Below are 24,581 nucleotides of genomic sequence, written 5' to 3' on the forward strand. Positions count from 1 at the left end.
CACATATGCAATCAGAATGATCTTCTGCAATGGAACAGCTAAGATCTCCGCTCATAACTAGAACCAGAAATACTGAATTATCGCCAAAGAGAATCGTGGTCTGAAAGGAGAAAGATACGTAAAATCAATGTTGGAGATTGTCACTGCATGAAGCGAAAGGTTTTATATCAGGTACATAACTTGCACCAGATCCCGTCTATTTTAAGGTATGTATGTTGCGTCATAAGCTTGATGTTTTTGTTAGTTGACGCCACGTTTCGTGTTTCACTGTAATGGAGGTGTTACTGTAAAGGCACAAATACAATATGTAGTCATGTTGTCCCATGCAGGACCTGATGTCCCATGCAGGACCTGATGTCCCATGCATAGTAGTCGTCATCTCCCATCTCGGGTTTATTCAAGTTATATGTTGTTTCTTTTGTTCACGTTCTTTTATCTGAACCCTTTTAACTTTTGATCTCAGATTTATTTTGGAGAAATCATTGTTATACACAAAATTTACCACTTTTCTGTTTCTTATCATTCGTTTTTGGTAGTTTCATTGAACGTCTGTGTCTTAGACTCTTAGTGTAGCTTTTCATCATGTTAGTTCCCTGGAAAGTGCAAGCCAGAATAAACATGTTTAAGCGTGTTCTTGCCTTCTTGGGCCATAAACATGTTTAACCGAGATCGCCTCTAAGTGATTAGAATATGGTCTAACTGACGAAGTCATACTGAACTCTTTGCCTTTGAAGAAAATGGTCTAACTGACGCCATTGTCACCACTAACCACATGCACTGGCTATGCATGCAAACACAATGAGATCACGGGATGGCCTAGAAGTAAACCAACTTTGGAATCCCAAAAATTCTAGCCATGTGTCTTGTTGATGAAATTCGTTTCCGATAAAGTTTAGAAACAAATCACAAAAATACAAAGTAACTTTAAAATACAATGAACTTTGGAGTCACGAGAAAGAGATAGGGCTAAAAGCAGCAACGATACACGTGTGATAAGTTTCGTAGTAGTTTGTTATCACAGCTTCATGGACTATATACATTAAGCTTAGCTTGCAAAAGAAACCATCTACTTAAGCTTCAATACAATCATTCCAGTTCTCTAAAATGGCAACCAAACTTAACCTCATTGTTTTCTCCATTGTTATGTTACACCTTCTTATGTCTGTCCAAATGCATGTAAGTAATGTTTCACAGACGCTCTTTCTATTTTATGATCTATGTAAATACTTATCTCGATTCTTCACTAATTCATCCAACTTTAATTGATTTCCGTCCTGTGTTTTCACAGCCAATACACTCTAAGTCACCTGCTCCACAACCACATCCACCACAGTCTCAACCGCATCACAATAGCTCTCCAGTGAGTTTCTCATCAAAAAATGACTTTCATGAAATCCAAAAAACCCTTTATGATATGCATTGAGTCTTCTTGTTTAATTTTGACAGAACGGTACCACTGAAGGCAGTCTTCAGCTCCAAGGTACACCAATAATTAGAATAATTTATCTGTGGTGAATTCAAAATTTAATCCCATTTCACTACTATACTATAGAATGTGGGCCAAGGTGTGGACATAGATGCTCGAATACACAATACAAGAAGCCATGTTTGTTCTTCTGCAAAAAATGTTGTACCAAGTGCTTGTGTGTTCCTCCAGGTACGTATGGCAACAAGCAAGTCTGTCCTTGCTACAACAACTGGAAGACTAAGCTTGGTGGACCAAAATGCCCTTGATTTCTCCTCTTAGTTTGTTAGTAATCTATCTATACCATAATGTTTAGTTTGTTAGTAATCTATCCATACCATAATGTTCTATCTATGTGTTGGACTCTTTGGTCTAATCACATCAATATATCTACTTCAAAAGCTTACGGCTTCTTAAATACTTACTAGCTGAGAATTAATTACTAAGAGTTATTCTGGACCTCTAGTTAACTTAATTTTTATTGAATTTGAAGAAGCAGGGAGCTATTTATTAAAACAACCATTGAACAAACAAACAAAATTCTGTCGACACACGACAAACTTCAAACTATACAATTAAGAACTAGATTTTGACCCGCACGCCCGTGCGGGTGTATTTTTTTATAAAATATGTTTTTTATATCAATATTAGAGTTGCACAAAAACTCAAATCCAAAATATCGAACTGATCCCGATCCATAAAGAAGTACCAAACCCGAATTAAAATTGACTAAATATCCAAATTATTCAAATTTTTGATACTAAAGATAACTGAAACCGAATCCGATCCGAACCGAAATATTTCGGATACCCGAATGTATTTAAAAAATTTATATACTTATATATATTATTTCTTTAGATTTAATGTATATAAAACATCCAAAATATATAACTTGTTAGGTAAGGAACAATATTTTCTTAGTGTTTCTATATTTTAAAATAACTGAAGGTCAGTTAGTATAAAGTCCTTCATATTACAGTATATTTTAACATATATGAAAGTTGATCTGTTTTGTTTGTTCGGCCGTAATGTGATGCACTCAATAAATGGTCATATATATATTTTATTTAAGGTAAATATAGATCCTACAATTTTGGTAAGTAAGTAATAGTTTTCTTTGTTTTCATTTAAAATTAAATGCAGTGGCATAAAATTGTAATTTTTGAGGAAAACTAAGAGATATTTCAAATTTGTACTTCAGTTTTAATAGTTTAGATAGTGTTATGAATATGAAATATAGTGTATAACATAATTGGTTAATAATTACTATGATAAGAAATAAAGTTAATTTACAGAAGAACTGTATCACATAAAATGGAAAGTACAATGAACAATTAATAGTATCGACCAACGTTCTAAAACGCGGACGCTTAGCAATTACTCGCCCGCCTATACGCTCGGCGGCAAGTGACCGCGGCGATTATAGCCAAACCGGCTCAACAACTCGGTTGACCAATTACTCGGTCAATGAACCGATTAATCGGCTTTAAACCGATTTTTAACCGCCTAAAACCCGCGTAAATTTTGACTATTGGACTACAAGTGGGCTTGCAATTGAAACCCAGATGTAAGTTATGGAGCGAATACTGAACGACTATATTTATAGGAGTCTTCATCATCTTCCTTTCTTGTGTTTCACCGATGTGGGACTTTGTTTCTTTGTATGTTTTAAAACTTTTTTTGTCTAAAATTAAATGTGATGTTACTGGGGTCGAACCACCAACAATTTCACTGCCTCAATGTCATCCAACACCACTAAACCACATCATGTTTTAATGTGTAGGCATATGTTGTGCTATATATAAACATACTTTTAATTAAAAAATAATAATATAATGCTAGCAATTAACTTTTGTTAAACCAATAAATATAAAATTCAATAATAATATACAAAAACTATTAAATCCTAATATATTTATAATATATATTTAATTTGAATATTATAATAAATAAAATAATAATTAAATTAATCCCCGCGTATATCCCGATTAATTTCCGATTTTTTAGTAACTCGCTAGGCCTTGAGTCACCGCCCGACTAGCGCCTAGCGTAGTTTCGAACATGGGTATCGACAGGTTGCATGCTAGGTAATTTTCTCTACCTTTGGTAACAACATTAATTATTACTATTGTATTGATGGCGTGAAAGCCTTTTATTTAGTTAGTTTAGATATGTAGAATTAATATCAATGGCAGTCAATTGTAATATTTGTGCAACTATTAGGGCTTAAATTTATTTGTACTTCGGCCTTAATAGTTTAGATGTCCTTAAACTTTTGTCTGCTTTTCCAAACCTGTCAAGATCGACATTGAAGTTTAGTCCTTTTTGTTTGTTAGGTTAGGTAGATAATCTTTGTTCTTATCTTATCTTCACCGATATTTACTCTAACTAAAACCCCAAAATTTCGAATATTTGTTCCCTTCATTTATCAACTTGTAGAAAGTTATATTTATCCTATTTATAGCTGCGTAATTGATTTCCAGTATCCAATTTAAAATTCCCAGCAAGCTTTTAAAAAACGTAAATGAAACCTTGATTTCGAAGAAACGAAATAAAGCAAAAGGATACTTTTTCGTTTAAACAAAATATTTACTTGAGAAACGGTTTATGTTTTGAACGTATAAAGTGAAGAGCTGAACAGTTTCATCACAAAAAACTCTCTAAACAAAGCATATGTGTATATCAGTATATGATTGTATTACATCAATATGATATAAGAATTATTAATCTAATGAACTTTAATATATATACATATTCAATTGCAGATTTTTATCCGAAAAATCCTCCTACAAACACACATACGCAGCTAAAAGGCAAGAAATAAAAAAGTCGCACGTATTCAAAGTCACTCGCCTTTTTATTAGACTTTTCAGTTATAATGGAAGTACAGTCTACATTATTAAATTAAATAAAGATAAAAAATAAAGAAAATGAACCGTGAAACACGATAAAAAAGATCATCAATTGTTGTTACAAAAAAAAAAGAAAAAGATCAATCACTAGGAAACTTCCAGGAAGTTGCCAATGTATGGGTAACTCAACACACTCCACTCTCCCATTTAAACCTCCACACTCTCCTCTCCTTTCTTCTTCACACTTAAAAAAACTTTCTCCAAATCAAAAATAAATCTTTTTATTTTCCGAAATGAAGTTCACCAAACTGAATCCAAAACGACTGTTCAGATCCAAAGACCGTTCCACGGTATCTAAATCCACCGCTTCTTCTTCGTCTTTCTCTTCCGGCGCCGCCGACGAGTGTAATAATAATCACTCCTCCGTCGTCACAGGCGGCTCCGTCACTCCGACTAGCATCCTCCCGGAGGAGGTCTCCGGCGCTCCTTCTCCTTACTCGTACGTCGAGATCCTCCAGGCGTTTAAGCTGATCGACAGAGACGACGACGGAGCCGTCTCGAGGCACGACCTCGAGTCGCTGCTCACGCGGCTCGGTCCCGATCCCCCGACGGAGGAGGAGATCGACGTCATGCTCAAGGAGGTGGACTGCGACGACGACGGAGACGGTACGATACGCCTGGAGAAGCTCGCCAGCCGCGTCGTGGTGGTCTCCTCGGACGATCGGTTTCGTGATGGCTCGGACGAGCTGAAGGAGACGTTCGAGTTCTTCGACGCGGATGGCGACGGTAGGATCTCGGCGGAGGAGCTTCTCCGAGTTTTCTCGGCCATTGGAGACGAGCGGTGCACGTTAGAGGAGTGCGAGCGCATGATAGCGGCCGTTGACGATGACGGTAACGGATTCGTGTGCTTCGCTGAGTTCTCGAAAATGATGGATCTCCAGAGATGATCTCTCTCTTAATTAGTTTATTTTGCACTTCTTTTTTTTTGTTTTTGTTAATGAAGCTCTTTTTGCCCTAATACTAGGGTTATGAGTAATCGTTTGTTAAAGTTGGCACGAGATTCGAAGAACCGAATAAACGTTAATGAGAGATTGACTGATTAATCGCTTTGTCTTACGTTGCTTATTTCAAGATCATAATCTAACTTTAACTGTTGAGATGAAAATAATAGAATCTGAAATAAAATTATGGGAGAATCTATTTTAAAATTGTCTAGATCTAGACCATTTCTTTCAAGATGCACTTGCAGAGTTTGCAGCTTTTTAGGTTACTGTCGCATTTAGAAACAAGTGTTTTCAGTTTTAGTTTGTCCATTTTATACCATTAATAGAGAGCTCAGACCATGTGACTAGGCACCGGAAGTGTTAGTAACTTTTTTATATACTCCACTAGATTGGAAAAGGAAAACAGCGGTTTATTAATCTGCCAGATTCTGAAAGGCATGTTCTTTCTTTTCATTGCTTATCATAAGATTCGTTTTTATTGTACTATTATTTTCTGCCTTATTAATCTTGCCAGATTCTGACACTACAAAAAAAAGGTAGTTTTACATCATTTATTTTGAATATTTGCATTAGTTATAAATGATGTAAAAGAGTTTTGCATCACTTAAATAAGTGACTCTGAAAGTGGTGATGCAAATAATTTACATCAATTCATTTAATAACTGATGCAAAAATATAAATTATTTACATCATTTACATTAATGATGTTATTATGTATCATTTATAATAAATGATGTTAGTTCTTACATCAACTATACTAAATGATGTAAGTATTTCTATCATTTAAAATAATCGATTGTAATAATTTGTATCACTTATAAATAACTGATTTAAATTTAATATCAATTTTAAGAAGTGATTTTAAAAAATGTATCATTTACAATTACCGATTTAAAGTATTGTTATCATTTACTTATAATTGATGTTACATTTATTTCAGTTTTCACAAATGATTCTAATTAAATGTATCACTTATAAAAAGTGATGAAAATATTTTTTTATTTTCGTATTTATTATTAATATTAAAATATTATATTTTAGAAAACGAATTTTTTTTTAATAAAAACCCAAATCTGAATTACTAATTAATCTGCAAGCATCTGATTTACATAATTCATCCATAATACAAATTCATAAAACATAAATAAACAAACACTGCAGAAAAATGTTGCTAAACTAATGTTAATGATGATCACTAGCATAGTTTCCAACATTTGAATAGCCATGGACACCTGCATCATTCCGTTTCCTGAAATAAAACAATATAACTTGTTATGTATAATATGTTTGTAAACTTGAATATATATTTTAACAGTTACCAAAAAAACACACTTAAATATACTATTTACCAGATTAGGATTGGATGGAGTTGGTATGTTTGCGAATGATGGGTTTGGTATGTTAGCAAAAGCTACTGCAAAACTTGCAGCCCATGCTCTTGCCTACATATTAATTTTAATGTATTAGCAATATACAAAAATATTTAATGATATATTTTAACTTATAGACTATTATTATATTATTACCTGTTCACCGGTTGAAGTACCAATTATTTGTTGAATGAAAGTTGTCATTCCCTTAACTTGATCTTTTAGTTCTTTCACCTCTGTCTGCAACCCAGCAACCATCTCAGAATTTTCTACCTCTTGTCTAGTTGCAGTACAACGTCTCACTAATTTTGATGGCGTGGGTCCTCGACCAACACAACGTACTCGTCCTGGACGCTCCGGACCAAAAACTTGAGCAAATTCATCATCCAATGTGGCTGTAACATTGCTTGTGCCATGAGGATTTTGATTCAACAAAGTTCTAAGCGCTTCCTAAGAAACATGCAAAAAGTAAATGTTAAACTAATTGGCAAAGAAACAATGAATGATGATTTTATATAAAACTAACCGCTCGTGTTTTTGCCTCTTCACATATAAAGCTTCCATCTGATTTCGTGCGCGTCTCAATAAAAAACTCTGCTCGACATGGAGTTTTTCCGGTTCTGATTGTCTTCATAAAAACAATAAACATAATTAATATAATAAACTAGTTTTATATCATAACTATGTATGTTACTTACTATGTCATTTCTTTTTCTTGAGAAACTCTTTCTTCCACATACATGAGGCAAAGTATTTTTTTTTTGGTTCTTTGTATTCCTCTCTTGCATTTTCTGCAATCTAAAATGTACAAATAGTAAATGTGCTTGATATAGAAATATACCAAAAAAAAAAAAAAAAATTTTACCTTCCATTTTTCAGTAAATCTCATGTGCACGAAATGCTCCCATTGTTCTTCAGGAACATTATTTGGTCGATTCTGCAATGTTTGAAGTAGATCATTTCGCTTGTGTTCTTTCCAAAGACGTAGTTTGACATCTTTGCATCTGCTTCCTAATGCACTCATCACATATCCTTGTCTCATCGTTGGATCATCAAACCAGAACTTGGACTGAAAAGAAATATCCAACAATTCATATATATCACTAAACACTACTTGATCAAGAAAATATATAGAGATGAATTGATGGCAGAAACTACCTGAATAACATCCCACGCTTTTCTTTTAGTGTGATTATTAACCATCCTCCAATCACTGTAATTGATAGGTAGCAAATTCACATCATTGCTTAATTGACCTAACCAAGATCCCAGTAAACCACCGGAATCCCCAGTTGGCTGACCGCTATTTTCATCAAATTGCACAATCACTCTACTGTTCTGAAGTTTCCATACATCTTTAGATGTCACCATTTTGCCTTCTACATTGCCCTCAGAATCTTATTGATAAAAACATACAATAAAAATGAATTAGTACATAATATAAAACAAAGTCTAGTGAGGAGACAATAAAATAGCGTCAAGCATAGAAAAATATGGCTTACAAGTTTCCACCATCTAATCTGTTCAGTAAAACAATAATATACCAAATGAAAGACAAATTGAAAATCATGCGTGTATAACTTGTTGACTAAATCTATAATTAACAATTTCCTTGAAAAACAATTTTCTATTAGTATTAAAAAACGTGATCAATTTAGATTATACTACCTATCACTTGTATTTTCCATTTGAAGCTTTTACATTCTGGCGCAAGTGGAGGAGGCACATTGTAACTTGTTTCTAAATGCTGTGAATCATCTGGAGGTTGTGTCTCTGAATCCATGAAATCCATAATTCTAAACAAGATAAAAAAAACAAAGAAAACTTGTTATATTCATTCTTACAACTATGGACAATTTGAGAAGTAGAAGAAGACAAAAGACAAACTTAACTAAACCTCACAGAAGAGATATAAATGTTTGAGAAAATTTTTGTTTTAACAAAGACGTTGAAACTCAGAAGAAGATATATTGTTAAAAAAAACCCAGAAAATATATATTTGCAATATTTTTCTTTCGTTTTTGCAGAGAGAATCGTTTTGGAGAATCAAAATAATGCACTCAAAGCTAGTTCACTTTGAATTAGATTGAAGTATTCCAACTATTGAATTCGATCAAGATCAGAGCTACGTACCTTAACCGTCAATAGAAGCGTAGTGTGCCTACAAAAAATAACTAAACATGTATATAATTAAGAAATTCTATAATTAATTCCCGCTCGAGAAGAAGCGTAGTGGCGGGATAAAAAACAGAGATTATTTTCACATATTTTCATGATGCATGCATATGCATGCATATAAGTTTTAGACGTACGCACTCATGATTTATGTTATATTTTCATAATGCATATGTATAAATCAAATCAGTGATTCAGTTTAAATCTGCCACTCCCTTTAATTTGCCATGACGTTGCTACTGCAATATGTTTAAAAACTACAAATAAATTACGAAATAATATGTATACAAGAAAATGTGGACAGACATTAATGCAACTAAAGTACGACTATCTCTCATATCCAGTCATCGAACCAAAAGTGACAGCTTGTACTAGGGCTGGGCAAATAATCCGAACCTGAAAAACCGAACAGAACCCGATCCGAAAAAGTAGCACCGAACCCAAACCGAAATTGATTAAATATCCGAACGGGTTCAAAATTTCGGTATTTAAAGAACCGAAACCGAACCCGATCCGAACTGAAGTATTTTGGGTACCCAAATATATCCGAAATAAATTTATATACTTAAATATATACATTATTTTTATATATAATGTATATTAAAATATTAAAAATATATAAGATACCTTTAAATTTTCCAAAATACTCGAAAAATATATGCAAATAGTCAAAAATAAATGTTTAAAATAGCTAAAGTATATTGAAAATACCAAAAATAGTTAAATAGCTATTGATTATTTATCCAAATATTCAAAGAAAACCAATTTATATGTTAAATTAAGGTATTTTGACATATATGTTATGAAAATTTATATGTAATATATTATCTTTTTTTATAGATTTTGAAAATTTAAAGTATATAATGAATTTTGAAAATTTAAAAACATTTTAAATGGGTTATCCGAACCCGAACCGAACCCGCAAAGATCCGAACCGAACCCGAACCGAAATTTAGAAATATCCGAATGGGGCTGAAATCTTTGACCCCGAAAACCCGAAACCCGAATGAACTGAACCGAAACCCGAATGGGTACCCAAACGCCCAGCCCTAGCTTGTACCATCTCTCATATCCATCCTGAAGTAACCATAATGAATCTGGCTACTATTAATAACCAATCAACTTACGGTACCATCTACAGCAAAAACTTCGCACTTAAGGCATATGACGTAACGTTACTTACTTGAATCACACGGTCTCATTGGGAAACTCAACTTCCCAAGCTACCCATTTGTTCAAAGCTCCATAAACAGCTTCTTTTTCATTTGGGAGTCCAGAGAGCTGTCGGTTGAGAGATAATAAATCAACATGGACTACTTCAAATATAAATATATTTTTTTCACACTTACCATTCGGACAAGATTAAGTGCTTTCCGGCCGGAGCCAGCAGAGTCATTCAATCTTTCTCTGATTCATAATTTGTGCTCTTTGCATTTTGTTTCCAACGAGAAGCTTCACAAACTTTGCAAATTTCTCTTTCTGCATCCGCCTCCCAATACAACATGCAATCATTTGGACATGCATGGATTGACTCATAAGTCATTCCTAATTTGCGAATAACCTTTTTCATGTCATTAAACGAATCTGGCAATTTGGCATGTGCAAATGCTTCTTTCATCAAATCAAGCACCATGGACATTCCCTTGTCGCTAATCTTGCACATACATTTGATATGGTATAGCTTTAGTATAAAGGATAACTTCGTAAACTTACTACATCCTGGATACAGCTCTTGATTATAATCAGCAAACAACTCATCAAAACTTTCTCCTTTTCCAAAGGTTCCACTTGAAGTTGATGGTCTATCTGTGCCCATAGGTTGACTGGTTGTTTCGTTTCCATGTTCACCAGGCATATTCATGCTGATATCAGGAAAAATGTCATCCAAAAGATTCATAGTTGAATCCAATTCAACTACATTAACATCAGACGGTAATCTTGCATTTCCCGTGATACATACTTCCTCTCCATGTAATATCCAACTTGTGTAAGAACTTAAAAACCCATAGCACATCAAGTCACCTTCGATATCATCTCTTGACAAAGATTTGGTAAGAAGACAACGGTTACATGGGCATTTCATCATGTTTGCATTTGATCTAGTAAATGCAAAGTCCAGAAAGTGTTTCACCCCTAATCTATAGTCTTGGGATAATCGTGGTTTGTTTATCCAAGACTTGTCCATTTACACCTGAAAATTTTATTTGCACAATTTATAAGTTTTTGAAATTATAAATTTGACTTAAATTCCCAGATATTTCAAATCAATCATTTTATTAGAAAAATGAAAACAATTATGATAATTGGTTGTTTTGACGGTGTAGAACATAATAAATCATTTATTTTGGTTGTTTTTGCTTTACTTAATAGATTAAATTTTTGACGGTGTAGAAAAATTTTACTTGTACTATCGATGATTAAATATTTAAGTTTTGTATGATTTTCTTTTATTTCCTCTAACTACAAACACAGTTGTGAAAATTTAACTACTGATCTTGATATTTTTAGGTAGAATATGTTTTTAGTCAAAAACAAATAGATTTTAAATATATTCAGTGTTTGAAATATTTTTTTAAAAATTTCAATACAAACTACATTCTGGAACTATATATAATGCATGTTAATAATTCAAAAATCACAATCTTTAATTTTAATAAGATACTCATTGTAGCTTTGGAGGACTATCTTTCTTTTTGATTAATTTATAAATATGGTAAAATTATTAATTCCATTGTTTAAACATCATTTTATATTGGAGATATTTTAATATGCTATAAAGTTGTTAAGAAGTATGATATAATAATTTATGAACTAAGTATAAGATTAAGATATATTTAAATATTTTTCAATTGTATAAATATAAAACATGGCTACTATAAGGTTGTATGGATATATTATTATGTTTGCGCAATGTTATTGGGAGAGTTATCATTTTTTCTTCACGTGTACTGTTAGTTTAGATTTACCTTTTTTATTTTAAGAATATTAGTGTATAAGCAATGATGAAAATAAACAAGTATTTTCACTAACCTCCAATAAAAAGAAGCAAATTCTTGGTTGTGAAAGCTTCTGTGGTATTAAAGAAATGAGAACCCTGACCCTAACCCTTGACGTACAATACTGTTTCCTTTGACGTAGAGATTTCTTTCCAAATCCAATTGTGATAATGGCCTAGAAATCAGACAAATAAATGAAAGCAACTCACAACATCAATACTCTTAAAAATCTGGTAGATGATGACAAAACATTAAACATTAACCCTTATAAAACTTACCGAACCCTTCAGCCTTCGTTTAGTCTCTTCCTCTACGATATCTCTGGAAAGAGTAAGATAATTCTTTTTCATAAAGAGGCTACGTGCGTGATTGAAGTCTATCAGTTTCTACCTTCTCTCGTTTCTAGATCAATCGAGTTCTTATCAAATAAAAAGTTTGAATTAATTGTATTTCTAAAATTGAAAGTCCATATCAAACAATATATAAAACAGATTCCTTTTTTCTCGACATAAATATCTGATACCAATCTAAACTAATTTTCAGAATTGAGAACTACAATTTTTGTATACATTTTTTTAGGATAGTGAATTAATTATTTTTGACATTACAAGCTACGTGGTCATGACCACATGAGTTTGCGTTTGGAAAAAGGAATCTTTTCATTCTTATATTAATCAGCCAAAAGACTTGGTTATTAAATATGCAATATTGTAAGTTGTAACTATATAGTGTGATATTAATATATAAAGGGTCAAAGCATAGTTACGTGTGAATTTGTAAATAGAATTTTAGAAAGAGAAATTCATTAATATAGTTTTTTGTTAGAATCAATTGTTACTGATGTAAATTTTGTATTACTTTTGTAATTGATGTTAACCACAAGAAAGAAATACATCAATTAGTTAACTGATTTAAATTTATATAATTATATCACTTTCGTTTAAATGATTCTAAATTATATAAATTATATCACTTTGTTTAATTGATGCAAAATTTATTAATAATAAAATCATTTATCGTAACTGATGCTAAATTGTGTATTTTTTGCCTCATTTATAAATAAGTAATGTAAAATAAAATCACTTAGTTTTGTGATACAAATTAAGTGATACAATTCAACACTTATTTTGTAGTGTGAAAGGCATGTTCTTTTTTCATTCATTGCTTCTTTTATCATAAGATTCGTTTTCTTGTACTATTATTTTCTGCTGCCAATTTCTTTGCTAAATTACTTGAATTATTTTATTAGTACATATAAAAGAAAAGAACATGTCGCTTTGCTGCTACATTTCTCTATATGTCGACATTTTGAAAAACCATCATGTTGAGGTTGGACCATGTCTGGTGTAATTAACACTGTAAAAGCTAATCTTAGTTAATTATAAAAATATATTCTAAATCATGCAACATGCATGGAGAATGTCATCAATTTTCTTTCTTCGTTAATAAAATAAAGATAACATTATTTTGCATGAATATATGAAGAAGATCTAGAGTCGGGGTTGATGGAGTGGTGGTGGAAGCAGGAGGCTTTTTAGCAAAACAACTACAAATATCAGTTGAAATAAGTTGGCACTTTCCATGTGTCCTTGCATCTTGGGATTCCAGTCTCCACACAATATATCTTCAAGAGTCTTTGTTACCATGCCTGTTAATCATATACACACCAAACTTTTTTTTGACTGAAATATACACACAAAATTTATCAGACATATTAAAGGTCCATATAAAATAAACATAATAACATAGTTTACAAAAAAAAAAAAAAACATAATAACATGTTTTTTTTTTTTGAAAAAGGGCATTCTATTAAGCATTAAAAAGAAACTAAAAAATACAAACTCAGTCAGGTATTGTTTTTGGGCCTTAACCCAATAGTTAAAGATGACAACACATAATGGTTAACCAACTGAAAGTAATGAAGCCCAGCCCATAACCAAGGATAGTGAAAAAGCCCCATGTTTAGTCACGCGTTCCACACCGCAAAGAGAGAGGATGAAAGGCGAGGAGATTGATCACGGAGTGCCGCGACCTTCGATCTTATCGTTGCTTGAATCTGAGACGAGATAGAGTGGGAAGGTTTGAAGACTTTATGATGCAGACGGGAGTTCCTTTCCGCCCAAACATAATAGAGAGTGCACTGCCAAGTAAGGAGGCGGATGATCTGCAAATGTCGATGGCCAGAAGTTTGTTGCATGCTGCTTACTTGCTGATTCCAGTCCCGATCAGGTACTTGTCCTACTCTTCCTGCAATTTCAGTCCAAATATTCCAAGAGTAATGACACTGAAAGTAAATGTGGTCTCTACTTTCAGGAGCGGCGTTGCAGAGGAGACCGAGTGGATCCGTTTGTAAGCCCCATCCTAGCAGTCGGTCTCTTGTTGGACAACAATTCTGGATCAAAAGCCACGCATTGAAGTTATGTCTTGGAATGCCTCTCGGCGACCAAACAATCTTGTTCCAAGGCACAATGGGATTGTGATGCTTCAGCTCTCTATAGACCATACCCGTTGAGAAGACTTGCGAGGAGCCATTTAAGTTCCAGGAGTGGTGATCTTGTGTAGTTGTCAACGACATCGAGGTCAAATGGATGTGCAAGAGCAGCTGTTCTTCAGAGCGTGCTGGAGGGAGATTCCAAGAGCCATCAGAATATAGATCATGTAGTGTAGCAGTTTCCGGGATGCCTAAGCGTGATCTTGGAGGCAGTTGTAGGAACTCAGAGATACGCCCGAAGGGGCTCCAGTTGTCACTCCAAAACCTTACTGTTTGTCCATTTCCCGCTTCAGTAGTAATCCAGTTGTAGATGAGAGGTCTAAGTCTCAACAGGCGCTTCACAAATCAAGAGTGGTTGTTTCTTTCTTTTATAGTCCAGAAGTTAGAGAAACATAATAACATGTTTACATGACGAGACGAGGAAGACCGGAAGAGGATGGCGAAAAATGTTGAAATTTTCTCCATCTAATCCCATTAACAGCGTACCCTATATTTATGTTTGATTGGAGATCATCATATAGGTGTAGCATCTAGTAACGTGATTAGTGGGTTCGTCTCGTTAATGACAATGAAATACATTTCCAATATAAAAATTAGTAAAAAAGAAAATTAAAGTGTACTATATTTCTTACTGACTTGGTCAACAAAATATTCTATATTCAGTGACAGGAGCGGACGTTAGGGATACCTATTAGAGTTTGGTTAGGATCTAATCAGATTTCAAGTTTTCAGAATTAAAATTTTAGTCCCATTTAGATATTTATAAATTTTGATTCGGATTTGATTTAGATATTTACGGGTTTATTTCGAATTTGGATAACCCATTTAAATTATCTTTTAAGACAATTAAATTCATTAAATACTTTAAATTTCTCAAAATACAAAATAATGTATTATATATAAATTTGAATAACATATACTAAAATAGTTAAACTTAACATATAAATTGGTTTGTCTTAAATATTTGGATAGAGAATCAATATATATTTCAAATATTTTTGGTATGTTGAGTATTACTCTCTCTCTTTCATATTAAGTGTCATTTTAGCATTTTTTTTGTGTTGAATAAAATTGTTGTTTTACAATTTCAATGCAATTTACACTTGCTTTCAATTCAATATTAATTGCAAATGCATTGATGTTATAAATAAATTTATATATTTAAAATACTATTATTGGTTAAATATATAATATTAATGAAAACATAAACGAATTTCAATCAGTTTCCTAATATGTGTGAAAAATATCTAAATGACATTCTTTGAGAAACTGAAGGAGTATTTTACAATTTTAGACATTTAATCTTGACTATCTTTATATATTATCAAGTATTTTGAATAATTTTAAAATATCTTATATATTTTAGATATGTTAATATACTAAATCTAAAAGTAGTTAATATATATAGATATATAAATGTATTTTGAATATATTCAGATTTCTAAAATATTTTGATTAGAATGGTGTTTGACACCCGTTTTTTAGATATCAAAATTTTGAATCCGTACAGATAACCAATTTTGATTCGAATTTATATTATTTTTTGAATTAGATTCAGTTTGGTTTTTTGAATTCAGATTTTTTACGGAAACCTTATGTGTCTCTGATTATCCAAATTAGTGAATGATAAGAATAATTTATGGATTACATAAATTTTGGAATCATTCTAATAGAAAAAATCAATTAAATTAATTGAAAGTCTTTGTGTCTCTAACATGTGAATGTGTTGCATATTTATCAATCAGGCTAGTCCCAGAATGTAACAACAAAGCAACGCAAAGAAAAAAAGAAAAAAAAAAGCTTTGAATTTGACACGTTTACAATTTATTAAGCGAGAACGTACGTGACACGTTTACGGTTCAATAAGCGAGAACGTGACAACTCTCAGAGAGCTGAGCTCTGCTTGCTCCATAGATTTGTTCACTCCGAAAGTAAAGTATAAGCGAATCTCGAGGAAGACGAAAGAACAAGATCAGTAGAAGCCGAAGCAGAAAGAAAAGAGCCAGAGATATACAATGGGAAGAGGTTATAATGTGTTCGGTGCAACGAGATCGGGGAAGACGATACTAGTTGCTCTCTTTCTAACGGTTGGATCATTTTACGCCGGCTCTCTCTTCGGCAACAACGAACCCATCCACCTCTCTCAATCTGGTCGCTTCTTCTCTCTGTTTATCTTCTCTGTTCAAAACTTTCTCTGCATGCGGTTGGATTCTTGTGGAATCTGCAGCAAGTTCTTGATTTATTTACACTCGATCTTGATTTTGCAGCTCTCTTCAAGTTCTCAAACAAGATCGAGCTCACTTACCGAACATCACCACCACCGCTAGTCATACCTGAAACCGGGATGAACGTGTGTCCCTCAAAGTTCAACGAGTATCTCCCTTGCCACAACGTCACATACGTGCGCCAGCTGAGCTTGAACGTCTCTAGAAGAGAAGATCTCGAGAGGCACTGCCCGCCGCTCGAGCAGCGCCTCTTCTGCTTGGTGCCTCCACCGAAAGATTACAAGATACCTTTGAGATGGCCAACTAGTAGAGACTACGTGTGGAGAAGCAATGTGAATCACACACATCTTGCTCGTGTTAACGGTGGACAAAGCTGGGTACAGGAACATGGAGATAAGTTTTGGTGGTTCCCTGGTGGTGGTACTCATTTCAAACATGGTGCTTCAGAATACATACAGAGGTTTAAATTTTAGGAACTATAGACATTTCTTTAAGGACTTTAATAATTAAAAAAGAAAATCATAATTTTGATATGGATTTTTGTGTGTGTGTCATTAGGTTGGGAGATATGGTGACTAATGAAACAGGTGACTTGCGTTCAGCTGGAGTGGTGCAAGTTCTTGATGTTGGGTGTGGAGTTGCAAGCTTTGCGGCTTATCTACTTCCTTTAGGTATACAGACAATGTCCTTTGCTCCTAACGATGCTCATGAAAACCAGATTCAGTTTTCATTGGAGAGAGGCATTGGCGCAATGATCTCTGCTGTTGCCACCAAGCAACTGCCGTATCCTTCAGCTTCCTTTGAGATGGTTCATTGCTCGAGATGTCGTGTTGATTGGCATGCAAACGGTATATATATGTTTGGAGTGATAGATTTTCTCTTGTGTTGGTTTGGTTTGGTCATAGTAATTGATAATTTTTTTATTTTAACTTGATTCTGCAGATGGGATCTTACTTAAAGAAGTTCATAGGCTTCTTAGACCCAATGGCTACTTTGTGTATACGTCGCCACCAGCTTATAGAAAAGATAAAGAGTATCCTGTGATTTGGGATAAGTTGGTTAATCTAGCTAACTCGATGTGCTGGAAGCTTGTGTCCCGGAAGGTACAAACTGCTATATGGGTTAAAGAAGAGAACGTGGAGTGCCTTAAGAAGAACGCAGAGGTGAAGCTCATAAGTTTATGTGATGTGGAAGATGTTTTGAAACCTTCCTGGCAGGTTCCTCTTAGAGATTGTGTGCAAATTAGTGGACATACAGAAAAGAGACCCTCTTCTTTAGCTGAACGTCTCTCCAAGTATCCAGAAACTCTGAGAAACATAGGTACATTTCTTCTGCTAATTTCATTTTAAGATTACTTAACCACTTATAAGCAAAGTTTTCATCAGGTATCAGCGAAGACGAATATACATCAGACACTGTCTTCTGGAGAGAACAAGTTAAACATTACTGGCGGTTTATGAATGTAAATGAGACCGAAGTGCGGAATGTGATGGACATGAACGCATTCATTGGTGGATTTGCCGCGGCCATGAACTCGTACCCTGTTTGGGTGATGAACATAGTACCTGCTACCATGAATGAAACATTGTCTGGAGTTTTCGAGAGGGGCTTAACTGGTGCTTTCCATGATTGGTAAGCATGTTTCACAAACCCTTCTTTTTGTTTTGTTTCCAGTCTCTGCCAAGCATCAACACACCACTTAGATAAAAAGAAAAAAATGTCTTAGGTGTGAGCCGTTCTCAACGTATCCGCGTACTTATGATTTGCTGCATGCCAATCATGTCATCTCTCACTACCAAAGCCGTGGAGATGGTTGTTTGCTAGAGGATATCATGCTTGAGATGGACCGGATGATTCGCCCTCAGGTTACTCTTGCACTGATGGTGCAACTATGTTTGAATCAAACCCCTTTTGGTCTCCTATCATTTAGTCTTTATAATATTACATGACCTGAGCTTGCAGGGATTCATCATTATAAGGGACGAGGAACCGGTAACCTCAAGGATCCGAGACTTGGCTCCTAACTACCTCTGGGAAGTGAAAACTCATCAGCTGGAAAACAAACTCAACAAGACAGAAACTGTTCTGTTTTGCAGGAAGAGATTCTGGGCAATCATCTGAACAGACCAATCTTCATAGCTCCAAATAGGTCTTGTACTCTCTTGGGTCTATAACAATGAAAGAGGGTGAAGTGAAACTTACAAAGCAGCTTTAGTTCGTATATTGATTCTAGAATGTCTCTGTACATGTGTATTTTCAGAGTTTCTGTCTTTCATAATTCATACAAGAGTTTGTCTCTGAACTTACCAACGACAATAGTTAGTTACTGGTTCTGCCCAAACTCAATCAAAACCACATTGAAACTGAAGAGTTTTTTTAGGACTCTCAATTATACTCTATACAAGAAACATAAAAAATAAGAGGTTCTGGCATTACAGAAGAGGAGAAAATACACTATGAGACCCATCTATTCTCGTACTGGTTGAGTTCTCTGTTGAGTGAGAACGAAGAAGACTGAACCTCGGTTAAATGAAAAGGATCCGGTTCGATTCCATAGTCCGTCAACGGTCTATGCTCAAGCACATTATCATGGTTGTTCACAAAATCAGGAACTTCCACCTCCCCTTTCTTTATCTCCTCCCACAGATACTGCAACCTGCTCACATACTTAATCTTCCAGTACAGTCTGCAACGTTTTATTAAAAGTTGGTGTTTAGATGATGATGAAAAAGCTTTTAACTTGAGGCTCAAAGAAAAAAAGCTTTACTTACCCTCCGGTTAGAAGAAGGCGACCGAGAGTGGCGATGACAAGTCTCGAACGAAGACCAGGGTGTATAAAGTAAACAACTTGGAGTCTGTCTTTGATCTCGGAAGGAAGATCCTCGTAGATCCATCTCAAGATGGTAATCCCCGGTGAGTTCTCGTCCTTTTGAACCGTGCTATGCATGTAAACCAAGCAGAAAGGTCCCTCTGGACACTCGTTGCTTATCTTCTGGAATATATACTTCTTCAGCCTCTCTGCACTCACCACACGAGCTGCCGTTTCATCCACACACACACACAAAAAAACACTTAAAGACCTTAAAAAGATGAGTTATGTAATGAAACAGAATGTTAAGTGAGGCTCTCGAGCTAAAGCGAAGAAGATTGATCTAACAAACTTGTAACTAACTTTTCTCATTGATTAATTCAAACGACAAGAGTACAGAGTTAACTTATATACTGTGATTGTTCCGGTTTACTTAACCACAATAAACCAAAACCTAAACCGGTTATCTACTCTAATACAGAAGCTAATAACACATTAGCAACTTTTTTTACCAGGAAAGTACTTTCCGACGACGCGGAAGATCCGGTTACCGGACTTATCGGAGCCTTGGAGGGTGAAGAAGTGGAGGAGATCGAGATCGGAGAAGTCTTCGTCGTCGCCGAGGTATTGAGGACAGTCGTGCCAGTTCTCTTGCTCATCGATCTCATCGCTTCTCGTTAAGAACGGTCGAGCGTCGATACCTAGATCGGAAGCTAAGACTACCACCGAGAAGTCTTCTGCCATCGCCGGAACTCTCACGGATCTTTTCTACCTTTCGAGTGTGTGTTTTGGTTAAGGATCAAAAAGGCTATACTAACCTGCGGAAGAGTATATAAGATTTTACATGCGACTCAACACGTGGCATAATGTAAATGAGTTTCTGACTAAGATTACACGTGGCAAGATCACTGCGGGAGAGTACATGATATATTACATACGGCTGAACACGCGGCATAATCTAAATGAATCTAGGGGGTGTTTGTAATACCGAGAGTACGCTTTACGATCTAAAACCTTATTTACACGACGGCGGTTGAAAACGACACCGTTTGATCTTCCGCTTCTTCTCGGCACATCTCTGGAGGAGAAAACAAAAATGGCGACTTCGCGATTACAGATGGAAGGAGATGACTCTGTACTTTTGCACGTAACTCACTCCAACCTCAAGAGCTTCGCTGCCGATGTTCGTTTCTCTCCGCAAGTGAGTGTCTCTTTTTTTTTTCAGACACAAACACACCAGTTACTGATTCAACTGTTTCTTACATCTATTGGTTGATGTCGTCTCGAAAGTCCAATTTTTTTTTTTTAATGTTGTCTGAAGATGAATGTGGAAGCTGTGAAAGAAAAGCTATGGAAAAAATGTGGGACATCTGTGAATGCTATGGCTTTGGAGCTTTATGATGAAAGTGGCTCAAAGGTTGCACTTCTCAGTGATGATTCAAGACCACTCGGTTTCTACTCCCCTTTTGATGGGTAACTTAGTTCACTGTAATCAAATGTGATGACTTTTTATTGTTTTATCAGTTACATGTGATTGGTTCTTTTTTTTTATGCTGCTTTTTAATAGGTTTCGGTTACACATAGTTGATCTTGACCCCTCCTCTGTCACAACTGGAGGCTGGCTTGAAGATACTTCATTGGTTGAGAAGTATACTATTTCAGAAGAGGACTATGCTAAACGAACTGGTAAATTTTTTTTCCTACTGCTTAGAATCAGTGTCTCGGAAAAGACTAGTTTGTCTATGCTGGTGCTCCTCCTCTGATGATATGTTATTGTGTTCACTTTACATTGCAGACAGTTTTAGGAAATTCAAAGAGAAAAGAGTGTCTCAGAATCCTGCTGCTTCTGAGGTTAAGGTATGAAAAAAAGCTAAACGATTTGAGTTTTTTTTTGGCAACACAAAGCTAAACTATTTGGGGGTTAGATTAAGAAATTTAAGAACACAGAGGTTCTAATGATTCTCCTTTTCAACAGACGAAGGAGGACTTCATGGAAGATCTATGTGCAGATATCAAGGTGAGTTAGATTCTTTTTTTTTTTGTATTTAAAGACTTCTCCCTTCCTTACTTAAAACTGCTTACTTAAAACTGAAGAGGCAGAGATAATGAGCTATGTTTTGATATTTTGTGAGACTGATCTCTTGTAATCCTTTTTTTTCCTCTTGTTGTCAAAATATGAAGGTGGGAGATAGATGCCAAGTTGAGCCCGGGGAGAAAAGAGGAGTGGTCAAATACGTTGGACGAGCAGAGTCTTTGGGTCCTGGCTATTGGGTTGGAATCCAGTATGATGAACCACTTGGCAAACACGATGGCTTGTATGTGAATTTCTTTCTATAATTGTAGTCATTTAAGGTTAAACTCCTTCATCACAATTTAAAAGTATTAAGTCTTTTTCTTGTTCTGGAACACTGATTCCACTTGCAGACTCATATTTCTGTGTTAGTAAAACCTCTTTGAGGCTCTTAGTCTTGCATAAGCTTGTGCTCAACGTCATGATATTATTAGCAAAAGTACAGTTTGCCTATGCTTTATATTGGTTTATATATGCCAGGGTGAAAGGAACAAGATTATTTGAATGCCCTCAGCTTCATGGTGGTGTGGTCCGGCCAGACAAAGTAAAGGTAATTTCTTTCTCTACAAGGTCTTAGCATCAGAGTGAAAATGGACCCTATTACACTTGATAGAATCGACCTGGTTTTAGTTGTTCTTAGACAAGATCCGGTTTCTATGACATTACTATTTGCTAGAAAGATAGGTCAATGCAGGTTTGGTTTTGCAAGATGTTAATAGTAAGAGTCTGCAGTCCCACATTCGTTAGCTATAAAGACTAGTTAAGGCCCCATAGGCCTAAGGATATGTATAACTTTCAAGCTAATAATTTGGATTTGTAAGCCACATATTATACTACTCATGAACTTTGTATTGGCCTGCAGGTTGGCGATTATCCCGAAAGAGACCCCTTCGAGGAAGATGAAATATAAGAACCAGCGAAAGGAGTTTTCAAGATTTGCTTTTGTACTATTTGCTTTTGTACCTCTTGTTTCTGGATAGAGTTTTCAAGATTTGCTTTTGTACTATTTGCTTTTGTACCTCTTGTTTCTGGATTTCAAAAGAGTTGGGGAAACAAACATTCAAATGCAACAACACATTTTGATGAAGATTAAATAACTAATAAGATTCTTATATTCTCGCAAGAATTCAGGCTATGGTATACACAACTATCCAAGAAGAGCATGCAGTTGCAGATAATCCAGTTAATCTGGTCCTTTTAGTCTCTATCTTTTACCAGATTGTTGATCATCTTAGCAAGAGGAACAGTTCCCTTAGTCATGATCTCCAACCTCGAGGTATTAGAAGCATGCGAGAAGAGCGACAACCCAAAGAACACCAGGTCCGGAAGAAACAGCCTCGACGACAAGAAACCATGCCAGTAACGCGGCTCCAGGTCAAAGAACGCATCAAAGAACCTCCTAGTAGCATCCAAATCAAGCTTCAGCAGTATATCCATCCCAAAACAGAAGAACTCCCTCTGTCTCCTCCTCTCTATAGGCCACAAGTCTCTCCACACCTCAGCCGATAGCTGATCTCCTTTAGTAGAACCAAGGTACCTCACTATAGCGTTTGCAACTATCGGCGCAGCCGCAAGAGTCCTAGCCACCATGTAACCTGTAGAAGGATGCACCATCCCCGCCGTACCTCCAATGCCGACTACACGCTGAGGCAAGACCGGTAAAGGACCTCCCATGGGGATCACACAACGCTCGTCTTCTTCAATCCTTTTCACGTTGATATCCAAATGTTTAAGCCTAGCAACCATTCTCTCTTGGATGTCTTCCATCCTCAAGCCCGGCCTAGCAACCAGAGACGTCTCTTCAAGAAATATTCTGTTGGAAGAAAACGGCATTGCGTACAAGAACGTAGGGATCTTGCTGTTCCGTTCTTTAACCTCAGGGTACGGATCAAGATGCTTATCTCTCCAGTCCATGAACACCATCTTGTCCACATCAAACGGGTGTCCATCGACTTCAGCCACTATCCCATACGCCACTTGATACCCAGGGTTATAAGGCTTATCATACTTCACCAAGCATCTTGAAAACCCAGTAGCGTCAAGAACAACAGAAGCCTGAATCTTCACACCGTCACTGCACACCACAGTGGAGTTAATCTCCTCATGAACAACGTCAGTGACCTTGGCCTGATGAAACCTAACGCCGTTGGCGATGCATTTCTGAAGCATCTTGGATTTGAGCTGTTTACGGTTGACTCTCCCGTAAGGCCTGCTCAGATCCTTCTCGGCGCCGTCGTTGATGTAGACGACGGCGCCGGACCAAGTGGTGTCGAGGCAGTCGAGCAAGTCCATGGCTTCGAACTCGTCGACCCAGACTCCGTAGTTGTTAGGCCAGATGAGCTTGGGAGAAGGGTCGATGGAGCAGACGGAGAGTCCAGCCTCGGAGACCTGCTGAGCCACGGCTAAACCAGCGGGACCGCCGCCGACGATGGCTAGGTCGACGAGTTTGTTGAGGGAAGTGTCGTATAAGGGGAGATCAAAGTCGAGATTCTCCTTCTTGGTTTCAGGAACAAGATCTAACAGAGCACTACTTGTACTACTGCTAACGCTTTTGATTGCCCTTTTCTTGAGACCAAGCTTAACCCTTGAAGGGTTTGGACCGTTACTGCTTAATCTCTCAAACCCATGAAACTGAGGGATGAAAAATTCGAGCTTGTTGGGTGTTCTCAAAAGAGTATCCATCGAAACAGAGCAAAAAACCTAACTTTCAGATAATCACCTACATGAAACAAGAGAAATATAAGAGTTTGAGATCTACTAGTTGAGAGAATAGATGGAAAGAAACACAACAGAGACTTACTTACCCAGAAGCAGTAAGCTTCATGGAGATTGGAGATGGAGACTATTATCTTCCCAGAGAGAGAGAGAGAGAGATGAGAGAGTTTGTGTCTCTGTGTTTGTGGTTTGAGTCATCTGGTGGGGTCCGCCCGTTATGTCTAAAATTAAATCTTTATTTCCGATACAGGTTTAATATTTATAAAAACAATAATTTTATTTTGGTCCGTTAAAACTCTATTATTTAAAAAGTGGATAGAGTATTAGTGCATCTCCAACTCCGCTCCATAATTTACTCAAATTTGAGAAATGAAGTTGAAAATATAGTGAAAAATGGGATGATGACCA

At 35.7% G+C, this 24,581-nt stretch overlaps 7 protein-coding genes and 1 long non-coding RNA gene across 10 annotated transcripts; 5 read left to right on the forward strand and 3 right to left on the reverse strand.

Annotated features, from left to right (window-relative positions):
- Position 1: 1 nt before the first annotated feature.
- LOC108860601 (gibberellin-regulated protein 13) lies at positions 2 to 1,885 on the forward strand. Of its 2 annotated transcripts, none has more exons than XM_056986307.1 (4): positions 2 to 171; positions 1,289 to 1,360; positions 1,447 to 1,480; positions 1,553 to 1,885. In XM_056986307.1, the coding sequence occupies exons 1-4, from the start codon at positions 148 to 150 to the stop codon at positions 1,732 to 1,734; spliced, it is 312 nt and encodes a 103-aa protein (XP_056842287.1). In that variant the 5' UTR covers positions 2 to 147; the 3' UTR covers positions 1,735 to 1,885. The 2 variants fall into 2 exon arrangements, with proteins under 2 accessions (XP_056842287.1, XP_056842286.1); XM_056986306.1 differs by lacking the exon at positions 2 to 171 and adding an exon at positions 977 to 1,176.
- Positions 1,886 to 4,476: 2,591 nt separating this feature from the next.
- Positions 4,477 to 5,420, forward strand: LOC108839083 (probable calcium-binding protein CML36). The gene has a single exon (XM_018611920.2). The coding sequence runs from the start codon at positions 4,611 to 4,613 to the stop codon at positions 5,262 to 5,264; it is 654 nt and encodes a 217-aa protein (XP_018467422.2). The 5' UTR covers positions 4,477 to 4,610; the 3' UTR covers positions 5,265 to 5,420.
- Positions 5,421 to 6,376: 956 nt separating this feature from the next.
- On the reverse strand, positions 6,377 to 8,483 carry LOC108853566 (uncharacterized). The gene is made up of 7 exons (XM_057011022.1): positions 8,360 to 8,483; positions 7,850 to 8,088; positions 7,557 to 7,760; positions 7,390 to 7,482; positions 7,218 to 7,319; positions 6,848 to 7,141; positions 6,377 to 6,763 (listed from the first exon to the last, which is right to left on the reverse strand). Exons 1-7 carry the CDS (start codon positions 8,481 to 8,483, stop codon positions 6,407 to 6,409), a joined length of 1,413 nt encoding a protein of 470 aa, XP_056867002.1. The 3' UTR covers positions 6,377 to 6,406.
- A 5,378-nt stretch (positions 8,484 to 13,861) lies between these two features.
- LOC130512650 (uncharacterized) lies at positions 13,862 to 14,970 on the forward strand. Its single transcript, XR_008946217.1, has 2 exons — positions 13,862 to 14,091; positions 14,176 to 14,970. It is a non-coding gene; the product is annotated as an uncharacterized LOC130512650 (long non-coding RNA).
- A 1,130-nt stretch (positions 14,971 to 16,100) lies between these two features.
- Positions 16,101 to 18,915, forward strand: LOC108862407 (probable methyltransferase PMT6). The gene is made up of 7 exons (XM_018636521.2): positions 16,101 to 16,504; positions 16,621 to 17,038; positions 17,137 to 17,426; positions 17,521 to 17,898; positions 17,964 to 18,210; positions 18,305 to 18,443; positions 18,541 to 18,915. Exons 1-7 carry the CDS (start codon positions 16,369 to 16,371, stop codon positions 18,697 to 18,699), a joined length of 1,767 nt encoding a protein of 588 aa, XP_018492023.1. The 5' UTR covers positions 16,101 to 16,368; the 3' UTR covers positions 18,700 to 18,915.
- A 20-nt stretch (positions 18,916 to 18,935) lies between these two features.
- On the reverse strand, positions 18,936 to 20,196 carry LOC108862410 (uncharacterized). The gene is made up of 3 exons (XM_018636530.2): positions 19,900 to 20,196; positions 19,350 to 19,614; positions 18,936 to 19,264 (listed from the first exon to the last, which is right to left on the reverse strand). The coding sequence occupies exons 1-3, from the start codon at positions 20,129 to 20,131 to the stop codon at positions 19,033 to 19,035; spliced, it is 729 nt and encodes a 242-aa protein (XP_018492032.1). The 5' UTR covers positions 20,132 to 20,196; the 3' UTR covers positions 18,936 to 19,032.
- A 166-nt stretch (positions 20,197 to 20,362) lies between these two features.
- LOC108862409 (tubulin-folding cofactor B) lies at positions 20,363 to 22,581 on the forward strand. Its single transcript, XM_018636529.2, has 8 exons — positions 20,363 to 20,588; positions 20,709 to 20,860; positions 20,955 to 21,073; positions 21,183 to 21,244; positions 21,363 to 21,404; positions 21,569 to 21,702; positions 21,939 to 22,008; positions 22,321 to 22,581. The coding sequence occupies exons 1-8, from the start codon at positions 20,484 to 20,486 to the stop codon at positions 22,366 to 22,368; spliced, it is 732 nt and encodes a 243-aa protein (XP_018492031.1). The 5' UTR covers positions 20,363 to 20,483; the 3' UTR covers positions 22,369 to 22,581.
- Positions 22,518 to 24,405, reverse strand: LOC108862408 (lycopene beta cyclase, chloroplastic). Of its 2 annotated transcripts, none has more exons than XM_018636522.2 (2): positions 24,263 to 24,405; positions 22,518 to 24,177 (listed from the first exon to the last, which is right to left on the reverse strand). In XM_018636522.2, the coding sequence occupies exon 2, from the start codon at positions 24,138 to 24,140 to the stop codon at positions 22,656 to 22,658; it is 1,485 nt and encodes a 494-aa protein (XP_018492024.2). In that variant the 5' UTR covers positions 24,141 to 24,177; positions 24,263 to 24,405; the 3' UTR covers positions 22,518 to 22,655. The 2 variants fall into 2 exon arrangements, with proteins under 2 accessions (XP_018492024.2, XP_018492026.2); XM_018636524.2 differs by having other exon boundaries at positions 24,259 to 24,398.
- Between the last annotated feature and the right edge of the window lie 176 nt (positions 24,406 to 24,581).

This window comes from Raphanus sativus, chromosome 5, assembly GCF_000801105.2.
Source record: "Raphanus sativus cultivar WK10039 chromosome 5, ASM80110v3, whole genome shotgun sequence".
Lineage (NCBI taxonomy): Eukaryota > Viridiplantae > Streptophyta > Magnoliopsida > Brassicales > Brassicaceae > Raphanus > Raphanus sativus.